Here is a 20,488-nt window from a genome sequence, read left to right on the forward strand (position 1 = left end):
CGGTACTAGCATACTTTCAACAGCACCAACATGTGCAAAGGATATTGAACATCGTATAAAAGCAGTACATTGTGCCTATGGAAGACTTAAACATCGTGTTTTCAACAACCATGCTATATCTATCCGCACAAAGATTATGGTCTTTCGGGCAGTCGTTCTATCTACCCTTCTCTATGCTTGTGAAACCTGGGTATTATACCGCAGTGATATTAAAAGTCTTGAAAATTTCCAGCAAAGAAAACTGAGGCAAATGCTAAGCACTTGTTGGAAAGATTGCCTCACCAACGATGCAATCCTTGACCGCGCCAGGTTGCCCAGTTTAGAAATCACCATATTGCAACACCGCCTTCGCTGGACAGGACATGTCGTGCGAATGGACCCAACAAGGCTTCCTCGAATAATGCTTTATGGTGAACTAGAGACAGGGAAAAGACCCCCCGGAAGTCCAAAAATGAGATACAAAGATCAGCTGAAAGTCTCCCTCAACCATTGATCTGGATTCATGGGAACAACTTGCTAGTGACAGATCACTCTGGAGAAAAAGAACGATAGAGGGTAACGAAAATTTTCGAAAAAAAACAGGATACAAAAAGCCCAAGAAAAATGAAACATTAGAAAAGCTAAAACTACCACGTTCCCCACCCTCCATACAATGTGACTTTTGCCAACATCTTTTCCATCATAGACTAGGCCTCCAAAGCCACATACGACATCACCCAAAGCCAAATTCGATTTGAAGATTAAAGACAAAACCAATGTTCGGACACGAGCTGGAGCCAACGACGACAGCCTAAGGGCCTTTTTCTTTTTCCATCCTCAGTTTCGTGTTTACAGCAGTTCTCTTCCTGGAGCGAAACGAATAATATACACGTCGGGTAGGTACACAACTTGGCGCTTGATATTCCTTTGCAATCACACAACCAGCCCGCGATTAAAAACTTAAGTAACTCTGACGTTAGTGACGTACATCCACACAACTTGTGCGGTAACTCGCGGCCAAACGCTTATCTGACTCTTGTGACGTCATATTACTATTCGACAAACAAACGCAGAATTTTTGGTCGTTTAACAAGAAAAAATCGCACCTTGTTGCTATAGAATACATTAGAATCATCAAACATTTAAAAATGCCCACCCTTAAAGGTGGCTGGAGCACTTGTGCAAACACAGCAGAACAGTCTGTTTTCTGACAAAGTTGTCCATGCTTTTTAAATCATATTAACAGAAAAGCAAGGGTCACCAGTTATATCTCGTCCTTCTGTCTCAAGCCTGAGGGGCCCCTATAATCAACATCTATAGACATGGTTAACTACTAAACCAAGTTCTTGCTTTTTTGTATCATTGAAAATTCTCAATGTAGGCTATGGTAGCTATTTTCATTAATGTTTCTTTAAGCCATCACACATTATAAACAATGTGGTTTGCACATGTGCTTGGTGAAGATTAGGGTGGCTCATTTTCCTTGATGTTCTTTAAATTTTTTGTCAGTTTGGAATAATGTTCCATTTTGCTCACTGATATTTGTAAACCAAAAAATTTTGTAGGGTTTTGACCTTTGACCCTGGTTCACCCAAGGAGAAATTCTGAATTTTTCTGAAAAATTAGTAAATTTCGAAGTGGTTTAGCAATATCTGAAGAGGGATTTCTCAAAATTTGACCACGTGATTTTTACGTCACTTCCTCTGTTAACTTCCACATGGAACATCTTTACCCTACTCCAAGTCTGAGAGTCACTAATAGTGCATGCTTTTAGTGTCATTTTAGTTGATGTTACAGCCTTTTCGCAGTCAGTGAATTTATAACACAGACCAACAAAAAAAATTTGGCACAAAAGATGAGAGTCATTATAGAGTATTTCAGGGCACCTGATTCCGAAAATGCACTTAGTTTTTTCGAATTGGCTCTAGTTTTCGAGATATTCGACAATGAAAATATTTTTGAAATCGTTTCTCAAATACTCTCAATTAGCAAATCACTTATTTTCAGCCCTGTTTACCATTATGATGTCATAGTTCCACTTGTCTAGTTCAATTGGTTCATATTGCAGGAAAGTTCAAAACGCAAGCAAAGGTTGAAATGAACTGTGTTTAACGTAAGGGAGACATAAATATTCAATGAAAACAGTTGTGAATCAGTAGGCCTACATCACAAGAAAAATATCCCGAAAGTCATGTGTTTATGAATGCAGCTTTATATTGAATAGGTAGGCCTACTGAAATGGATACTGTACAAATGAAATTTTATTCTAAAGCCTTTGCTAAGGCCAAGTCTTTGCTGCAAGAAGTTTTTTTCTGGTCTATAGGCTAAATAAATGGCATATAGGCAAATAAAATATGCCTTTGACAAGTAGGATGCTGTACAAACAACCCAGATATATTTTGCTGCATGAGGCAACGCAGAGGAGCAACGCATTCTGCGATAGATACAGCGCTATATAAAAACAAGCATCATTATTACTTTGACATGAAGCTGGGGGATCAAGATAAGTCCTGGGTTCCTCCTATAAAGTATGCAAACATTGCACGCAAACCCGTTTCTGGGCTCAAGGCTAAGAAGTTCAGAAGAAAGCCGTGGCAGCACCATGAAAATTGATACTTCTGCACGATGAGGATGTTCGAAAGAAGTTGGAACATTATGTTTACATGGAGTGTGCAAGGCAGTCATTGCATGGACGTTGCTATTTCTGTTTTTTGTTTGCCCTCTCTAGTTTCAAGTGGTGATTTGCTTGAAACAATAGGAAAACGGGCATGACCGAGAGTAACCTCAATACCTTCAGTAGTGTTTTGGAGCAAGGTCAAGTTTTTTTCTCAAAACCATTTCTACCACCTACTGTAGTAGTTAAAGATTTAGTTATCAAAAGTGGTAGCTGGAATCTTGGCTCCTCATCTCGATCAACATGGCATTTTTGACTCCAAGGCCAAGATTACGTTCTTCCGCAGCAAGGATAAAATTCTAAGCAGCTACTTTACTGAATAACATAACTTTGTATTCTGTAATTATATAAATGGCCTTCATACCTTGACGGGTGTTGCTCAGTAGGCCAATCATAATAAAGAGTTGCGTTTGTTTATCGATAGCGTTGTTTTGCTTATTTGTCTAGTTTGTTAGCAAAACAATGTATGCATTTTGTTTGTACTTAGTAGCTTATACTTAGTAAGTCTGATACTGGTGAAGTCAACAAATATATTAATGCAAAACGAAAGTTATATATTCTACATCTTGTATCCTCAGGCTTACTTCACATCATATTTTGATTGTTACTAGGCCAGTAAACGTTAAATAGCTGTTTGTTTGGGTTGTTTGTAATCAACGTGATTGGTTCAAAATAGCGTTTATACAACTCAGAAATGTGCCTGGGATTACTTCAGTTTTGTCTATGTAATAAACGACACGACGTTAAATCTATAGGGCCTCAAAATTATGAAAAAAATATTTTTGCTGTAACTCAAAAACTAGAGCCAATTCGAGAAAACTTAGTGCATTTTCAGAATAAGGGGCCTCGAAATACCTTAAAATGACTGCCTTTATATAAAAAAAAGTTTTGTTGGCCTGTGAAAATCGATAAACATCGTCAAATGATTCAAGAAACTGAAAGCAGTATATATTTACTACGGTAAAGGGTGCACAAAGAAAATCATGTCTGAAATGTGGTAGAATTCGATATTTTGAGAGTAATACAGGTGTCAGTGTTCATGGAGTTGCTAATTAAACCACTTTGCTTGCTACAAGTTTGTGTTACTGCCTCTTATTGTGTCCATTAAGATGCTAGAGTGCATTAGAAGATAGCTGGTGAGCAGTTTCGGGGATAAGCAAAAATTCGATATTTTGAAAAAATTCAAACCAGGTGAACCAGGGTCAAACGTTAATATTTTTTTGTGAAACTTTTTGGTGTAGGAGATACATTTACCAAAAGGAACAATATTCCAAACTGACGAAAAGTTTAAAAGAAAAAAGATTTTTTTTCGAGATTTTGCGCCAGCCTAGTGAAGATGCTATTATTATCAGGGCTGTAGAGTTGGAAAAATTTTAGTGTGTCCAGAGTCGGGGTCGTTAAAAAAAGCCCACTCCGGCTTGATACAAACGATAAACAATACAATTTTGTTTGTAATTTTATTTTCAAAATATGGTTTCTTTTTCTTCGTATTGAGCTCTAGAACATCACCAGAAAATAATAGAAGTGTTTGTTCTTGTTAGTTTTTAGGAAAGGCACCGTTTCAATTTCGATCACAACTTAAGTGAAATTAAATTAAAAAAATGAATACGAACAAAAATTTGAAAAAAACAGGCAACCCTTTAAAATCTGGCAACACTGAAGCCGGAGTCGGCCAGTTATAAACTGAGGAGTCGGAGTTATAAATGTTTCGACCGACTCTAGTCTTGATTACTATAGCAAAAAATGCAAAATAGTGCGTATACAGTACGGTACACTCGAGTATAGGTCGATCTCATGTGTAAGTCGAACCCCTGCTTTTGAGCTGAAAATCGGTGATACTTCCTTTTCCCATGTATAAGTCGAATAGCTTATTCCCGACACTACCATTCGATGGTTCATCTAAGTATTGGCATTGACATATGGTGAGGAAATTTCAAAGTAGAGAGTAGAGTAACTTACGCTGCTGGAATAGTCACGTAACACTATTCATTCACGGCAATAATAAGTAAACTAGCTAAATTAGACGTGCTATTTTCAACGGCGCCTTCCAGCTGTGAGATCAATAATGATTCAACAGAACGCACTGTTTTGTTGTCAGACGCACAACAATCGAAATCCGCTTTATCAACACATGAAAATTAGCACTTGGCCTTCCTGTATTTAATGGTCTTGGTCGCAGACAGTGACGTTCGGTGGCTTAAACCGTTGGGAAAGCAACTTGGAAATATGCTGCAGCAAGGTAGTAGGCACGAAGGGCGAAGGCAACACTTCCAGCAGGGGTCTGGGGGGCCTCCCCCAGAAATTTTTGAAAAATACTTCCAATTTGGTGCGCTCTTAGAGCATTTCCAAAACAAATCAAAAATAAAAATCTGTCAAATTGTGCTTCACCTATGTCATGATCATACATCCATTTAATGTTTAGAAGTCATGAACTAACTTAATTTTAACGTTGCAGGACCAAAATCCAGTGTTAGACATAGAATAATAGTTGTCTAAATATTTAATTCGTCATGAATGTTCATTCTCAGATATTCAGTTAGGCCTACACTACAAAAACTAACACTTAGGCCTAAACATTACAACCGCAAGCAATTCGTACAAAAAGCTGGATAAGTTTGCCTCCTGCGTATAGAAGCTTAACGAACTAAATATTGCATCCGCACCTGAACGTTAGGGTGGTCCTCAAATGTATGGTAAAATTTTAAAGTTGGAAAAGTTTGGTTCTTACCCTCTCATTTGGTTCCTTTTTACTAAAAAACAGTTCACTAAAAGTTTGAACTATTTTGATAAAGGTTTAGAGGTGCCACATGACCAGTGAAAATTGACAAAAATACGAAAATTTTGTCAAAATAGGTAAACCGCCTAAATATATGTTTTAAAAACAAGACCTCAACAATATACATTGCACTGCAGATACAAACGAAGAAAAATAGGCAACAATCTTGCCAAATTAGGCAGTAGCCACTACTCCGGTCTGTAGTGGGCTATAAAACATGCATATGCTGTAATGATATGCTGAACAAGTTATATCGCACCCACTTAGAGTGGATACATTTACAGGTCCCGTATGTCAAAATATAGTTCAGTCTGTGGACTTTAAGTGCTTCTTTTTATTGCAATTTGGAAGATCACATCGGTGTTGCTCTACAGAATATAGTGCATTTGATCTTCATCTTTTGTCAGAAAATTGTTAAAATTTTGCATCAATGCAATACCTCTTTCAGCAAAATCGTTGATCACATGAAGACCACTAACAATGCTTTCTGCCCTCTTATTACTTTCATCCACATACCATGCTACAACTTCCACCTTTTGAAAGTCAGATGTTAAATCCAGAATCTGGAATAATCGCATGCTATTGGATGTGTGTCACGATTTCTTTCTATCTCTTACCAGGAAAAAGACTTGGAAAGGTTCAATGACGTAGTTTAATGGGTTAAACCGAAAAGCAGTCAATTAAATTCACGGATAGTTCTACTAGTGAAATGATATATATGAAAACGCTTGAAGGACTCCAACGAATGGTTCACCACTTCCAGCAATTAATCAAAGTAACAGTAAGCAGCAATAGATTCCAACGCTTGCGGCTTTTGATCGAGTCTAACGTGATCCACTCACAGCTTCTCATACGATTCTAATTTCAATCAGAAATTATATTAGCATCAACTTTGCTTTACTCGTATTTAATACTTCAACTCTCAATCAACAATAATCTTTGCGACTATTAACAGCTGCTACTACTACAACAATGATCTCTCATCACCAACTCATAATAATAATCAACTCATCATAATACAACTCCCATAATAATCATTACGCAAATTACACCACTATTTATAAAAGGTTTGTTCGGTCTAGTAACTTCGAGAAGGTTACGTAATGTTGCATCACACGAACTCATCGTTCGGTCACGTTGCACTGAGCGGCGTAAACAAGCAAGTTTAAAGAAGATTCTAGATCTGCACGTAGCAATTGAATGATCTAGAATACACGTTACATAATACAGATTTCGTAATCAGAGGTTACTTCAGGACAATGACCGATGATAACCTATAGCATAAGAATTTTACAATCAAAGCTCGAGATACAAGCAGCCCGTCGCAAGACCTCGCACATTGATTGTGACAATGTGACAAAGTCTGATGAATCTTTTGAAGAGACGTCATCAGGCAATGAAGAAGTACGCTTTAATGGTAGACTACTCATACTGTTGGTGGGATGGCGCAATGGATAAGGTGTTGGCTTTCCAATTATGCAAACCTGGTTGGACTCCCGGCTTCAGCTTGTTGTTGAAGAAAAACACCGCTCACCTCTACCCAGGGTGTAATAAATTGGGTGGGCGTAGTTCCTGAAGTAAAGGCGGCAGAGAGAAAGGAACTGGCCACCCTACTCTCCTTAGTGCTGAAGGCCTAGTATAATGAGAACCTTATCTTCTCATCCCCCAAAGCTCAGTATCTGAGTATGGGACCTTTACCTACTCATACTGTTATGGGTCAAGGCAAAAACCATAGCTTCTTTTTCAATACTTAAAACACCATCATCAAAAAATGCAAGGCCAATGTGATAAGTGCCTTGAGAATGTTTTCATTGCTTCTTTGGCTACCACTGAATCATGTTGCTGATATTCCTTTAGTCTTTTTAACAATTGCAGATCATTCCGTGGGGCGCATGCCGCATATTGTTAGAGAAGCAGTAAACCAAGATTTTAGGTATACTTTTAACACAAAAATGTCATTTTTTGAAACCACATTAATTACTCTTTATTGGTCAAATCAAACTGCATTCTAAACAGCCAAATCTTCAATGCATATATAGCAGTGGCCATCCATCTTGCCGCTAGGATAACGAAACCGAATGCGATGTGGTGGACTGGTGGTGCCCCATTAAGAATTATGATCAAGCAACTCGTGATAGTCATCTCTTGGTTGAGTTTTTGCCAACTGGTCCTTGCAAAAACTAATGATCTCATCAGCACAGCAGAAGTCATCATTTTCTAAGGTGACATAACAATCTTTGTCAAAACTATCCCACTTTGCTTTAAATCGCTTAAAACAAGAGAATATTCGACCCAGATGATGGCCCAAGACATGTTAAGAATGCTCTTTGCAATACAAGTTTTAGAATATGGTGACTACAAGCAAAATGGAGCAAGTCCTTGTTTAATTCTATTGCAATTAAGATAAAGGCACCAGACTTAACACCAGCGTTGCTGGATGTCGTGTCAAAACACATTGCTTTTACATTGTCAACAACACCCCATACTATTACTCCATTAGCTTGCACACTTCCTAATGAAGACTGCAACTTTGGCACTCCAAGCAATTTGTTAGTAGTCATTCCAGTGACAATTACTGGTAACCGTTCAACTATTTTTCTACCAGTTATATCTGGAAGGAGTTTTCCATCCCAGTGAACTGTGAGTAGAGTCATGAACAAATTCATGTATAATTTTTATGGAGATCTCTTGCCGATGAAGGATTCTTGCCCTACGTACTGATGAGCGATTAAGGGCTATTTCATCAAGGTGACATCCCAAACTGTTAGGGGTGCGACTTGTACCCGAATAAATACAGTATGTACTCTTTAACTTGTGAAATATATCTACAATAGCAAACAATCTAATCAGTAATAACTGAGCAGTCTTTTGTGAAATGTTCTAAAATATAGCCCACTGAACTTAACATAGTTGCTTGGTAACAAAAAAAAAACAGCTTTCTTAGTGAACAAGTGCCACTGCTGTGCCTTGTATTGATACTAAATAAAGTCATGGAATGCTGTGATTGGAAGAATAACCCCCTTTATAGAAAACTACTTCTTTAATAGGTGCAATTAAATAAATGGATACAATTTCAGCTACAGGCAAACAGATACAGGCTGCCTGCAGTAAAGCAAAGATAATTCACTGTAAGCAACATAGGGCAAAAAAGTTTGATTTTAACCCTATTTTCAGTTTTTTTGCGTTTATTCAAAAATTAAAGCAGTTAGAGCACACTTTCCTCTTGAGTACAGATAGGAATGTGGTTGCTTTGCATCTTTTGACACCAAGCACAGTTCTCTATCTCATCTGGTTCTGGAGTTATGCAAATTTAAGCAAAAATTCCCCGTGACCTCCCAGCTTGATTTTCAAGTTCATTGTGGCACCCCTAAACATAGTCCAATGGGTCTCAAATTTTTATAGGTTTAGTTTTAAGTCATTTAGAGACTTTTCAAAGGGTAAGACATAGCAATTTCAAAAATTCGATTTTGGGGACTATTCTACTGAACGTTCATTGGCGAAGTAACGTTATATCAACGCTGCAAAAAGGGCAAAGGCATGACTATGAAAGCTAGTAGGCTAAAGTACATGGCGAGGAGACATCAAAAAACAGCAACAATCTTTTCGGCATTATGATGCTGTGCTGTGTACCGTGACGAGAGACCATTCTGACGAGTTAGTCTAGCGATTGACGTCACTGGGAAAGTAAGTCTAACCATAACACATCTGATTGGCTAAGCAGCTGGTGACGTTTTGCAATACGAGTGAGGATTGGATAAAACAAAGGCGTTTTTTGACATTTTTGAACCTGGGGAAAGTAACTTTGATAGTTGCTTCCCTGGAGCCTCAGTGGTTGTTTCTGACAGGATCGTTTGCGTTAATTGGCATTTATAGGCAAGACATGCGGTTTGGTGAGGACTTAGACTACTCACAAGCGTTACGAGTAATTCTAGTCACGAATACAGTAATTTTCAAGTTAAAATAGACGTGATAAAAATAATAAGAAGTTAATACTAGAATTCAGTCATTTTATTTTGCATAGTTTTTGCTCAGGTAAGCACTGCTTTCCTTGCTTTCCCTCACCGATCGTCACTGGTCGCAGATATTGCCTGCATTAACGACGTCTCTTACAGCTATCATCGCCTAGCCAACCTAACATCATTGTTTTATGCGACTGCTAAGGTTTGACATCGACTTCAACGATAATGGAATGTTATGTAATATTATTAAGAACAATTATATTCTACAAGCAAAAATAAAAAAATTCATCGCTTAAAACAGCTCTTTTTGCTATTTTGTCTCGTGAGCTTTACTTATTGCTCAACAAGTGTATAAAGTTTAGAATTGACAAGAAACCATTAAATTTGATTAAGTTGAATCATTGCAAATAAATGTATTCAAAACTTTTAGTACGGCCGACGCCATTTCACAATCCGTAATCTACGTCGGCAATGATTTTGCCGCAGAAAAATGGGTTAATTTTGAAGGCTGCCGAGCTGGAAACAACAGCTTGTCCCGTTTATAAGTCGAATCTGTCTTTTTGAGGTGAAAATCTCGACCTATACTCGGGTATATACAGATACCAATCAACACATACTTCAATAAACTATATTTTATACCATAGGCCAGCAGTTCCCAACCTTTTTAGGCGTACAGCATCCTACACAAAAATTCTGTGGTAAGTTACTACGTGACCGACCAACGATCTTTCACCTCAAATGTAGCAGGTTGTTAGAACAAACTTTATAACTGTTTCAAACAGTAATCATAGCTTTGTAATTTGATCAAATTTAGCCTATAACTTTGGTTTTACCTTTCATAGAATTTAAAAAAAATTTGCTTGCACCAGTGTTGCCAGATTATCTCATGAGTTTCAGCACAACTAGGTTTTGTTTTAACTTTCTTTTTATTTTTGTTGAAGCTGCCTCACAACCATCAAATCTGGCAACCTTTGTTTGGTCACTTCTGGATTGCACATACACGATCTAAAAGTTATGGTAACTTCTGGACCGCAAAAGCCGATGGTTGGCCAGGCTGGCCACCAGGCGATTAAACTGGTTTCTTGAATTAGCCAATTTCTGAATAGAGTTGCAATTAACATTGAAATACAATTTAAGTTAACCTTATCTCATACCTGAGAGCTTTGAAAATCGGTGCTTCTTAGTTGATTTGGTTTTGATGTCTTTGAATGATTTGTTGAGGGTGTCATTGCTTGACGTTTTTTCAGTTTTATCACAACTCATGCTTATGCACAGCCTTGAAATCGTCTTTACTATCACACTGTCTTGACAAACCTATGAAAAATAAACAAGATTGCCAGTTGCACCAAACCTTTTAAAGATCACCTTATGTTTGTGTGTATGTTTGCACGTCTGCGGTACATTTGTCTACTACATTGATGTTTTTGCGCACCAAAAATAAACTTGATGACTTCTGCATCTACAACATCAGCAATGGCTGTAGTCACAGTTGCCAGATTTAAAATTAATCTACCTAAAAAAAATAGCAAATGGTACTTCAAGTCAATTTATTATGTTAAAGTAGTGCCATATATAAACAAACAAGCGGAGTAGATAAAATTATCAAAACAATGCAAAAAACCCTAAGCGCTCAGCCGCTCATCTAATCAGCCACCAGATATATATTAACAATTTCCCAATTATACATTCATACACACCACACAGCTGCAGTAAGGCAGGCATACTACTTGAATGGATAAAAAGGTTTTGGTCACTGACATTTGAGAAGGTTTGAATCTCCATCCTCAGTCCAAGAAAACAGTGAGGATAAAGATTCCAACCAGCAACATAAATTCAACCAACAAACAATAATTATGTGATTATGTACTAAAATACAGTGTTCACCAAAGTTTCACTAAAATAAGGAAAAAATGTGCAGGCCACCACAATCTAACAATGATTGTGCAAAGCAAACACAAATGGCATGATTTTACGTTACAGAGATATACTACGTTATAGAGATGAACATGATCTTGAAGATCTCTTTTATTGTGGTGGTCTTGATCTAAGATCCCTTTTTTGCATTTTAATAGCCTATTGAAGAGGCACTTTTTAGAACTCTAACTTTACAAAGTAATTAGTGGCAACCACTAACATCAAGCCACTGTTCATCAGTGTTCTCACAATAACGAACCTAAAATTCTCTAAAGCAAAGCTAAAAATTCTTTAAATTGCATCAAAATTCCCAAAATCTGCAAATTACTATGTAATTTATCATGTAAGGTGAAAAGGCACTACTGTGCTTGCAACACTATCACTATTATTAAAAAAAAGGTTTTGCTGCAATAGTTAGCCTAGAACAGTGTTTTTCAACCACTGTGCCGCGGCACACTAGTGTGCCGTGTGAGATCGTCAGGTGTGCCTTATGAAACTCACCAAGAAATGGCAAGATGTTCACACCGCTGCACTATGTGAGATCATTAGTAAACATCTGAAAACTCTCAAGAAGATGTCATTTTATTTCTCTTCAGCCTCTACTGATAGCCTTGAATAAACTTTCATTAAATTATAGTAAAACTACTTATATGATCCTCTGCAACAAAAAAAGTGCAGCAGAAAATTTTAGTCTGTCCATCAGTGGCCGATCCATCAAAAGGAAGAAAAGTATAAACTATCTAGGTGTAACTTTAGATGAGCGATAGACATGGGATAGTCATATAATTAATCTTAGAAAGCAGCTTGCAAAGGTCTGCAGCATAGCATTTAAGCTGAGATACATCGCCCCATTAACAATATTACAAACTTTATATTATGCTTTGTTTCAATCAAAGATCCAGTACTCGATTATAAATTGGGGAAGAGCAAACTCTACATTGCTTACTTCACTTCAAGTGTTACAAAACAAGTTCATCCAATCCTGCTTATTTTTGCCGAGGTCAACAAATACAACTGTTCTTTATCACCAATTCAATGTGCTCAGAATTGATGATATTATTAAATTAGAGACTGCAAAATTTATGTACAAATATGTGCACAAAATGCTGCCCCGGACCTTTGCTGGCTGCTTTATTTTTGTAAACGAAATTCACCATCATAAAACCCATCAGAACCAAAAGAATGATTTATATTTGCCTTCTGCAACGTCAAACTCTGGTAAGAAGATGCTATGTTTTAATGGAGTGAAACTATGGAATCAAATACCAAAAGAAATACAAAAAAAGTCTTACAATGCTTTTAAATTTAAATATTTATTAAAAAATTTGCAGGGTACTATGATCACTCCTGAAACATATCATCTGCTTATTTCTCGGCACAGTTTTTTTTTACGTTGCCCTGTGTTACTCCACTGTTATTGTATTATGTAAAGTGCTGGTATTGTGCTATACGGTATGTGTTAATGTTCTTAATTTTGGGTCTTTTGTTTAAATGTTTGGGTGGCAGCTGACTTTGATGACCTTTTGGTCTTTCGCTGCCATCCTTGTTGTGCGAATTATTTGTGTTTATTGTGTTTTTGTATATTTTTGTTTTTTGCCAACAAAACAAAAATAAACTGAACTGTACTGGGTTAGGGACCCATACAGCTCAGCAGTTTTTGGAAAGAACATGACTTTGCAGGAGCAGGAGAAAATAATTGAACTGAGACAAAATCGTGGTCTGAAGCTAAGCTTTGCTGATCTACCTTTGGACAGTTTTTGGTTGACTGCTGCCAAGGACTTCCCCATTCTGGCAAACAAAGCTATTGTGACATTGCTCCCATTTTCCACGACATATCTGTGTGAGCTGAGCTTCTCGAGCCTGACTGCCATCAAAACTAAAAACAGAGAGCGACCGAAAGCTGTTGAGGAAGAGCTTCGTGTGTGTCTTTTTTCAATTCCTGCCAGGATATCAGCTCTTTGTTTATCCAAACAGGCACAAGTTTCACACTGAGTGAGTAAAATACACTGAGATTGACATTTTGTACATGTAACTCTTCATATTTCTCAGTGTACAAAAGTGAAATCTTTCCCAAATTTAACACTGGTCAAAAATCAAAATCACAACAGCTTCGCGTTTGTCTTCTGCAATTTATGCCCGAATATCACCTTTGTGATCATCCAAACAGGCCCAGATATCGCACAAAAACTAAAAGTAAATAAATTGTGAAGAAAGGGGCGTTCTTCCTGGCTATCAGCACAAGGCTGAGCACTCACTAGTACAGCGAGCAGTTGCGATTCGCTAACCATAACGGTGTAGCTTCCACGCTAGCCATTCAGATCATCCAATCAACAACATGTTTCTCGGCAGCCGATGTGTTGTGTAGCAAGAATTGACAGCGATAGACACATGTTTCGCCCATGAGGCTGGGCTCGTCAGTATCGCACCACTAGTGTTAAACTGTTTTATTTGCATCAACAGCGCACGGGTACAAATAATTGACACGGCGAGAGAGCACAAACAAACATAGCCAGGTCGAAGACTTTAGAAAACCGGCCTGCCACACCCCGCGGCGGCGGGGAGCGGCGTGATTTAGGGGTGACGATGCACCCGGAGGGGTAAGTCCACCAGCTTAGGTCGCGGGGGCCAGGCTGGGGAGTCGAGGCACCTGTGGAGGGAGAGTGTGGATCAAAAACGTTACATGACCCGTCCGCAAATTTAGAATGGCGGAGCGGGCCAGGGAGAGAGGCTCTTTCTACATTGCCCAGAAAGATGGCCTGCGACGGGCCGGGCGACCCGTCGCGTGTGGACGCTGGAACCGGCAGTAATTGACCGCCGGGCGGCGCCCACGTCTCCTTCACGCGACCTCGGCGCAGGTACTTGACTCTTATACCCGGTCTGCCAGTAGGCAGAGCGGATAAAATTGGGGTCTACCACGAGGAAGAGAGTCCACTATTTAAGGATAATTTGGTTCTCGTGGCAAACAAAATTCAAATAAAAATGTGGAGCAGAGGCTCGATTAATCAATAGAAACAAAAAATATAGGTGGGATTGTAATACATAAAGGTATTCGACCACCGCTTTACCAGTCAGTTTAACTCTTATCTTTGTGGAAAGAAAAGAGCCAACAAAACCAGCAGGCGCCAGGGCAGAGGACATTGTGAAGAAAGGGGTGTTCTTCCCGGCTATCAGCACAAGGCTGAGCACTCACTAGTACTCGCTCGCTGTACTAGTGAGTGCTCAGCCTTGTGCTGATAGCCGGGAAAAACGCCCCTTTCTTCACAATGTTCAAAGTGACTAGCATATAATTCGAAGTAGCCTACAGGCCTCGAAATTCGTTTTTGTTGACGGCGGACAAACGTGTCCGGTCTGAGCAGCTATCTCGGCGGACAAATCAAGTCTCAGCGCGGACACACCAGTTTTAGTCGTCGATTGTCATGCTTAATCACTTTATCTTGATAATAATTCTTCGCCATTTCAGAACTATAACTACGGTTTTAGAAGGCTTTTTAAAAAATCAGTAAAGTCACTCTGAAAGGCTTTCATCAGACCAACGACTTGCACTTGAAGAGTCAAAGCGCCGTGTAGCTGGTCAATACGTCATATAACCGATTAACTTCCCCCGAACAAGGTCGTGTGGCTTATTGCGTCTCAATGCTCTGGGCAGGAGTCGGAAAATTTCTACACCAACGCTACTATTTTCTGTTGTGCAAAGTTTCACAGGCTTTTTTCTTTAAGTTTATTTTTGCGTGTCATATGAGCAAAAGTGAATTTTTCTTGGGTCTTTTTTTTCTTACTGTAATACCAAAACTTAACAAATTTTGTTGCATCTTGCTGTAATAGCCTACTCGTATAATCTAATTTAGTAACCAACCTTGCCGTATCATTATTACTCGGAGATCAAAGCCAGACATTGTAACGTAAAACTTGAACTAAATTCCGCGTGATCAGTGTTAGAGTTAGAGGTACCGGTACTCCTATTGATTCTTAGCGAAGAATTCACCTTTGTCACGCTGATTCAATGTCATCAATCGTTGAAGCAACGTAAAAATCGAAAGTTTTCCTCCTTGAATGGAAGCTAAGGGATACAGTATTCACATTTTCTAGATGCGCGCTAGAATGCACTGGAAAATATAATATTGCAACAATTGTTCGTGCTATGCAATGACGATTTGTATCGCTAGTTCCTGTGTTATTTCTCGGCGGACAAATATGACCGATCTAGATGGTACTTCCCGCGGACATCACATGCTGTGACGGCGGACATGTCCGCCGTGAATTTTGAGGCCTGAGCCTACATTATAAAGCTTGGCGATATACAATGGCCGATAGACGCAAACAAACATCAATGCTGACAAACAAACACCAGCATTTTGAATGTAAGCAATCAGTCGGCTAGAAAGTTTGCGCTCCCGATATTTTCAAAACCCGGCGCCTATGTGTGCATGTAATGTGTTCTCTCAAGTTATCTACTGTAGCTCAGCCCAAAACTCTACGGAATCGTCAGCTGGTGCATGTGCTTTTGGCGGATTTCATGCACCTCGTCGTCTAGCCGATCGCATGCTTGCATCACACCTGTTTTTTTTTCGCTGAGACTTTTTGGTCATTTGTTCGAAATGACTTGAAAAATTCGGTCATTTTTTATTTATTTCGGTCATGTTTAGTCATTTTTGGTCATATATAGTCATTGGTCAAAATGTCCAAAAAAATATATAATCAAATTGACTATATATATTTTTTTTCGGACATTTTGACCGAATTGACTATATTTTTTTCGGACATTTTGCTAAAAAAATCGGTCAATGACCGATAAATGACCGGAAAAAAAAACCAGCATCACACCGGGCTTCCTGCTTCCCGAACAGTGCTCCATGGCCGCTGGGCTTCCTCGAACAAAACAATTTCTTCCTCAACAGTTATCTCATTATCTTCGCTTTCAATCGGCTCCTTGGCATTACATTGTCACGTCACAAGGCTGTTTTACAAACTCTTGCTACTATGCCACTCTCGCTACAATGTCACTTTTTCCCGGTTCCAAAGGGTGGCATAGTATCGAAGTTTGACTGTAGTGCAACAAGTGAACCAAGGTATTACTTGATTTTTGTGTACTGTACAGAAATATCCACTGTGTTTTCAATTTATCCTTTGAAATTTACTTCACAATCACATCTTTAAGTCCAATATAATTTGAAGTTTGTTTTAGGAAGTGGCTATTTTTACATACTTGTTGCCATGGTTAAATCAAGTGTTGCCAGAGTTAGGATTAAAGTTAGGAATAAGGTTAGGGTTTTATCTTTGCCCAGGACTAACAAAAATTTCCAAAATACAAGTTTTTTGTTTCCAACAGCTTTCAACTTTTCTCAAATTAGGGAAAAATTCCTTATCAGGCAACACTATTCAGTATTCACAACCTTTGCTTTTAAGTGCCTTGTAGTTTTTTGTTCATTTTTTCAATTTTCTAATAAAAACTGGACAAATATGATGCTCTGAGGTTTTTATGGGTTTTTAAAAAAAAAACACCCAAGTTTTTTTTAAAAAAAAACACCTGAGTTTTTTTGGGTTGGGTAAAATACTAACAACCCTGCCAAAAATAGACCAATAATTGACAAACTGAAACAATGCCAAAAGGAGCTTAAAATTAAAGAAGTTTGCACAAACTAAAGATAAAGTAACGGAAGTGGCTACATTTACGGCGCCGTAAACACAGCCGTTCCATGCCTTTTTTTAATCTTTACGTCGCTTTTACTGCGCATGCGCGCTAGGGTGTGGCTGGTGCCTACCAAAAATTAAATACTTTACTAAATAAGCTCTTCTTTTGGTATACTCTGTAGATGGGTGATACAAACTCACCTGCAAAATTTCAGCTGATTTCGACAACATTCAGGTGTAGCACACGGGATTTAAACATTGCGCAATCACACGGCACCAAAAGTAGTCAAAAATCGCTTGTTTTTTTAGCATTTTTCAATAATACAAGCATATTTTCAACTATAAAATGTATTATTGGCCAGTGTTGTACGCGTCATTGAAATAATTTGACGGCGTCAGCGCGAATTGCCTAAAACCTTAACGGCGTAAAGGACTGCGTAAGCTCTTAAAGAAATTGGCGGCGTCAGCGCTAATTTCTAGCGCTATTTTTTGCCAGCGTCTCATAAAACGCACATATTTCAACCAAGTTCAGGCTAACAATAGCTATAAATAAAGAGCAGGTATTATGTTTTGAGACTGTATTGTAATTAGCTGCTCAGCCTATTAGTTATTTCCTTGCAGAAAAACAAGCATTTCAAAACGTTTGTCTGACAATCTGCTGCGTTTGGGACGCATATTCAGGGGCGCCGAAGCGATTTTTGACTGGAGGGGCAGGAGTATGAAATAAGGGCACTTTTGTTGCTGAAAGGCCAATTTTTTTTTTAAGTTTTAAGATAAGATATAGCGATAATGCTCATCTATCAGCTCATTATCGAGTAATGATACAAGTATCCACTATACAAAGAACAATGGCACGGAAAGGCATCATGCTATTTTATAATCATATAATATAACTTACTGTGATGGAGAATTTTGTGTCGTGAATATTATTTTGAGGCAAAAATAGAATATTATAATTAGGCTAAAAGCGAATAGCATAAATTGTTAAATTGCAAAGTGTGCAGTAGCTTACATGACCTTAAAAGGGCACCATTGCCCCCTCTTCCCTCCCCATACACAGAAATTTGAGGAAGGGAGGCATCCGCTCCCCCCCCCGGTTCCGGCGCCCCTGCGCATATTGTCCTTTCCAAGTGAAAACATGCGTTCCACACCAGCGCTGGTTGGTATTGGTGTGTTGTATTTCAAAAACAAGTTGAAAACGTTTAGTCGGAAAGGTATCACTGTTCCAAACGTGCTGTGATAGTTTAGCATGTATAAATCTTTTAACGAGGTCCACAGCACCAACATCGCTCTTTTCAGGGGCATAGAGCTCTTGAAAGAAAGTATCTTCAACGTCCGCGATGCCATTCATGGATTTTTCGCTTTCTGCCTCTGATCCCTCATTCTCAATACATGGGTGATCACCATTTGGCGAACTTCTTCCGCATGTATTCCAGGGAGCCATTCCAACCAACGCAAAAACTGGTACGGTAATTCGGATGAGTCGTGCTGGCCAGAATACATTGTGAAACTCTTATTGTGAAACGAGATTTTCCATGAAAACAAAAAATGACGCTTAGCGCTTAAAATCGGCAAAATAGTTGACGGCGCTATCACTTCCGTCAACTGAAAAATAAATTGACGGCGCTAGCCTCAGCGTCAACAAAAAGTTGACGCCGTCAACGTACAACACTGTTATTGGCCTATGTCAAAGTAAGTATTCATCATAATCCATCGTCGGTTTGTTCCCCACTAGTGGGGGTGGCTGATTGTTTCCGCGCAGCAATTGTCTTAATCCCTTTTCTCCATTTCACCCTGTCCCTTGCATCTTCCTCCTTCAGTCCGACTTTTTTAAACTCATCCTTCACTTGTTGTTTCCACGTTCTTCTTGGACGACCGCTAGGGTGGCTCTTAAAATTGAGTTTTTGAATTTTGCATGGGACACCCTTTCAAATGGTGAGGTTGTCAGAAAAAATAACTCTTGCAAATTTTTTTTAAATTTGAAGTTGATTTAGAGGTGGCCCTCCCCCCCTAAAGTTCTGTGCCCTCTCTCGAAATACCAAACCTGCGTATCTCGAAAACCACTTGAGCTAGAGATACGGTTTTTGTGTTAAAAGATGCAGAAAACATGGTTTTCTATCTGCTTTCTGAACATTGAATGCATCTATCTTGAGTAGAAAAGCAGTTATTTAGAAAAAACGCATTTGACCAAATCTTGATTTTACAACCTTTTTTGTGACCACGAAACCGTCTACAAAATTTCGTTTTTTTTTCTTAATTTTTGCACCTTAGAGGGAACACTGGTAACGATATTCATTTCAAAATGTAATTCTGGTCAGTACTGCAAGAAGCGATATTATCGACAATATTTTACATATTGCCTTGCGTATCGTGACAGGATGTCTGCGACCTACACATTGTACACAATCGGACAATTTCCCTGTCCTTGCAGGCAACCAACCAGCTGAGTTTTGTCGCGAAGAAGCCATCCTGTCTCTTTCTCGGCATTACGAACCCCAACCACTTGCTCCACTCAAGTCTCTGCAAGTCTGTGAGCGAGCAATCGAGCATCCTCGCCAACTGAAATCGAGACACCCATTTGTATGTGACGCACAACTCCTGATGAAAACCGCTGAAAACCAATCCATCAGCGCGGCTACCTGGGAGGACAACAAATAGAGCTCAGAGAGGAAGAAGAACTCCTCAAGGCTCTAAAGTTTTATCTCCGACACCAGCCCCCATCCAACCAGAATGCATAATTTGCCAAGGAAGGCCTGGGTGTGGCACAACCGCCTGCGTGCTGGGCTACTGGAGTCAGACTATTCCGCTCAAACATGCACAAATTGGGGATGGCTCCATCCGCAATCTGTGAGTGTGGCATAGAGGAACAAACCACAGACCACACCATCTGTAACTGCGCCAAATGGTGTGCGTGGTCTGCTTGAACTGGATGACGAATCAATGCAATTGCTACTCGACACCTGCTCAAGCATCTAAACCACATCGGCACTGCCCAAGGGTGGTAAAAGATAGAGCCCCTTGACCCCTGGAGTAACAAAGAAGGTTTAAACAAAGAAGAATCGACAATATTGTTCTTGTTGGAATTTGGATTCAACAGTTTCCTGTGTTCAGTAACAACTTGCAAAAGAAACTGAAGTTGGTACTCATCTTCAGTTGAGAGTTTGTTAAAATCCGGGATTAGACTGAGAGCAACTCCTCTCTCTGCTCTGTCATTGACTACTGAAAGTCCCTTCGCCATGTGTAAAGCTTGAATAAATGCACCATCTTCAGTCCAATGAGCAGGATCCTTTGAAAGTCTAATTATTGCTTCATCTTCACCCAACAGCAGAAGCCATTTTGAATTAGAGGTGCAATACTGTTCTAGACCCTTATTGCTAAGAAACGCATCTACTTTGATGCTTCGTCTCCTTGGTGGACGTTCTGCTGTTTCATTTAACATGGTTGCCACCATTACCTTGTTACTTTCCACAGACAATCGAGAGTCAAACAAGGCTAGTTCAACCATTTCTTCAGACAGATACCATAAATGCAGACCAAGCTTTTGCATAAATCGCCTTC

General features: G+C 39.1%; 1 protein-coding gene across 2 annotated transcripts in view; it reads right to left on the reverse strand.

The window, feature by feature from the left end:
• LOC145782472 (peroxisome proliferator-activated receptor delta-like) overlaps nucleotides 1–20,488 on the reverse strand; it is a 95,860-nt gene that overhangs the window by 38,544 nt on the left and 36,828 nt on the right. For both annotated transcript variants that reach the window (XM_082594268.1, XM_082594269.1), the window contains one exon: nucleotides 10,543–10,702. In XM_082594268.1, coding sequence (XP_082450394.1) covers nucleotides 10,543–10,702 — 160 coding nt within the window. The remainder of the gene's footprint in view (nucleotides 1–10,542; nucleotides 10,703–20,488) is intronic.

This window comes from Aplidium turbinatum, chromosome 13 (assembly GCF_918807975.1).
Source record: "Aplidium turbinatum chromosome 13, kaAplTurb1.1, whole genome shotgun sequence".
In the NCBI taxonomy this organism is placed as follows: domain Eukaryota; kingdom Metazoa; phylum Chordata; class Ascidiacea; order Aplousobranchia; family Polyclinidae; genus Aplidium; species Aplidium turbinatum.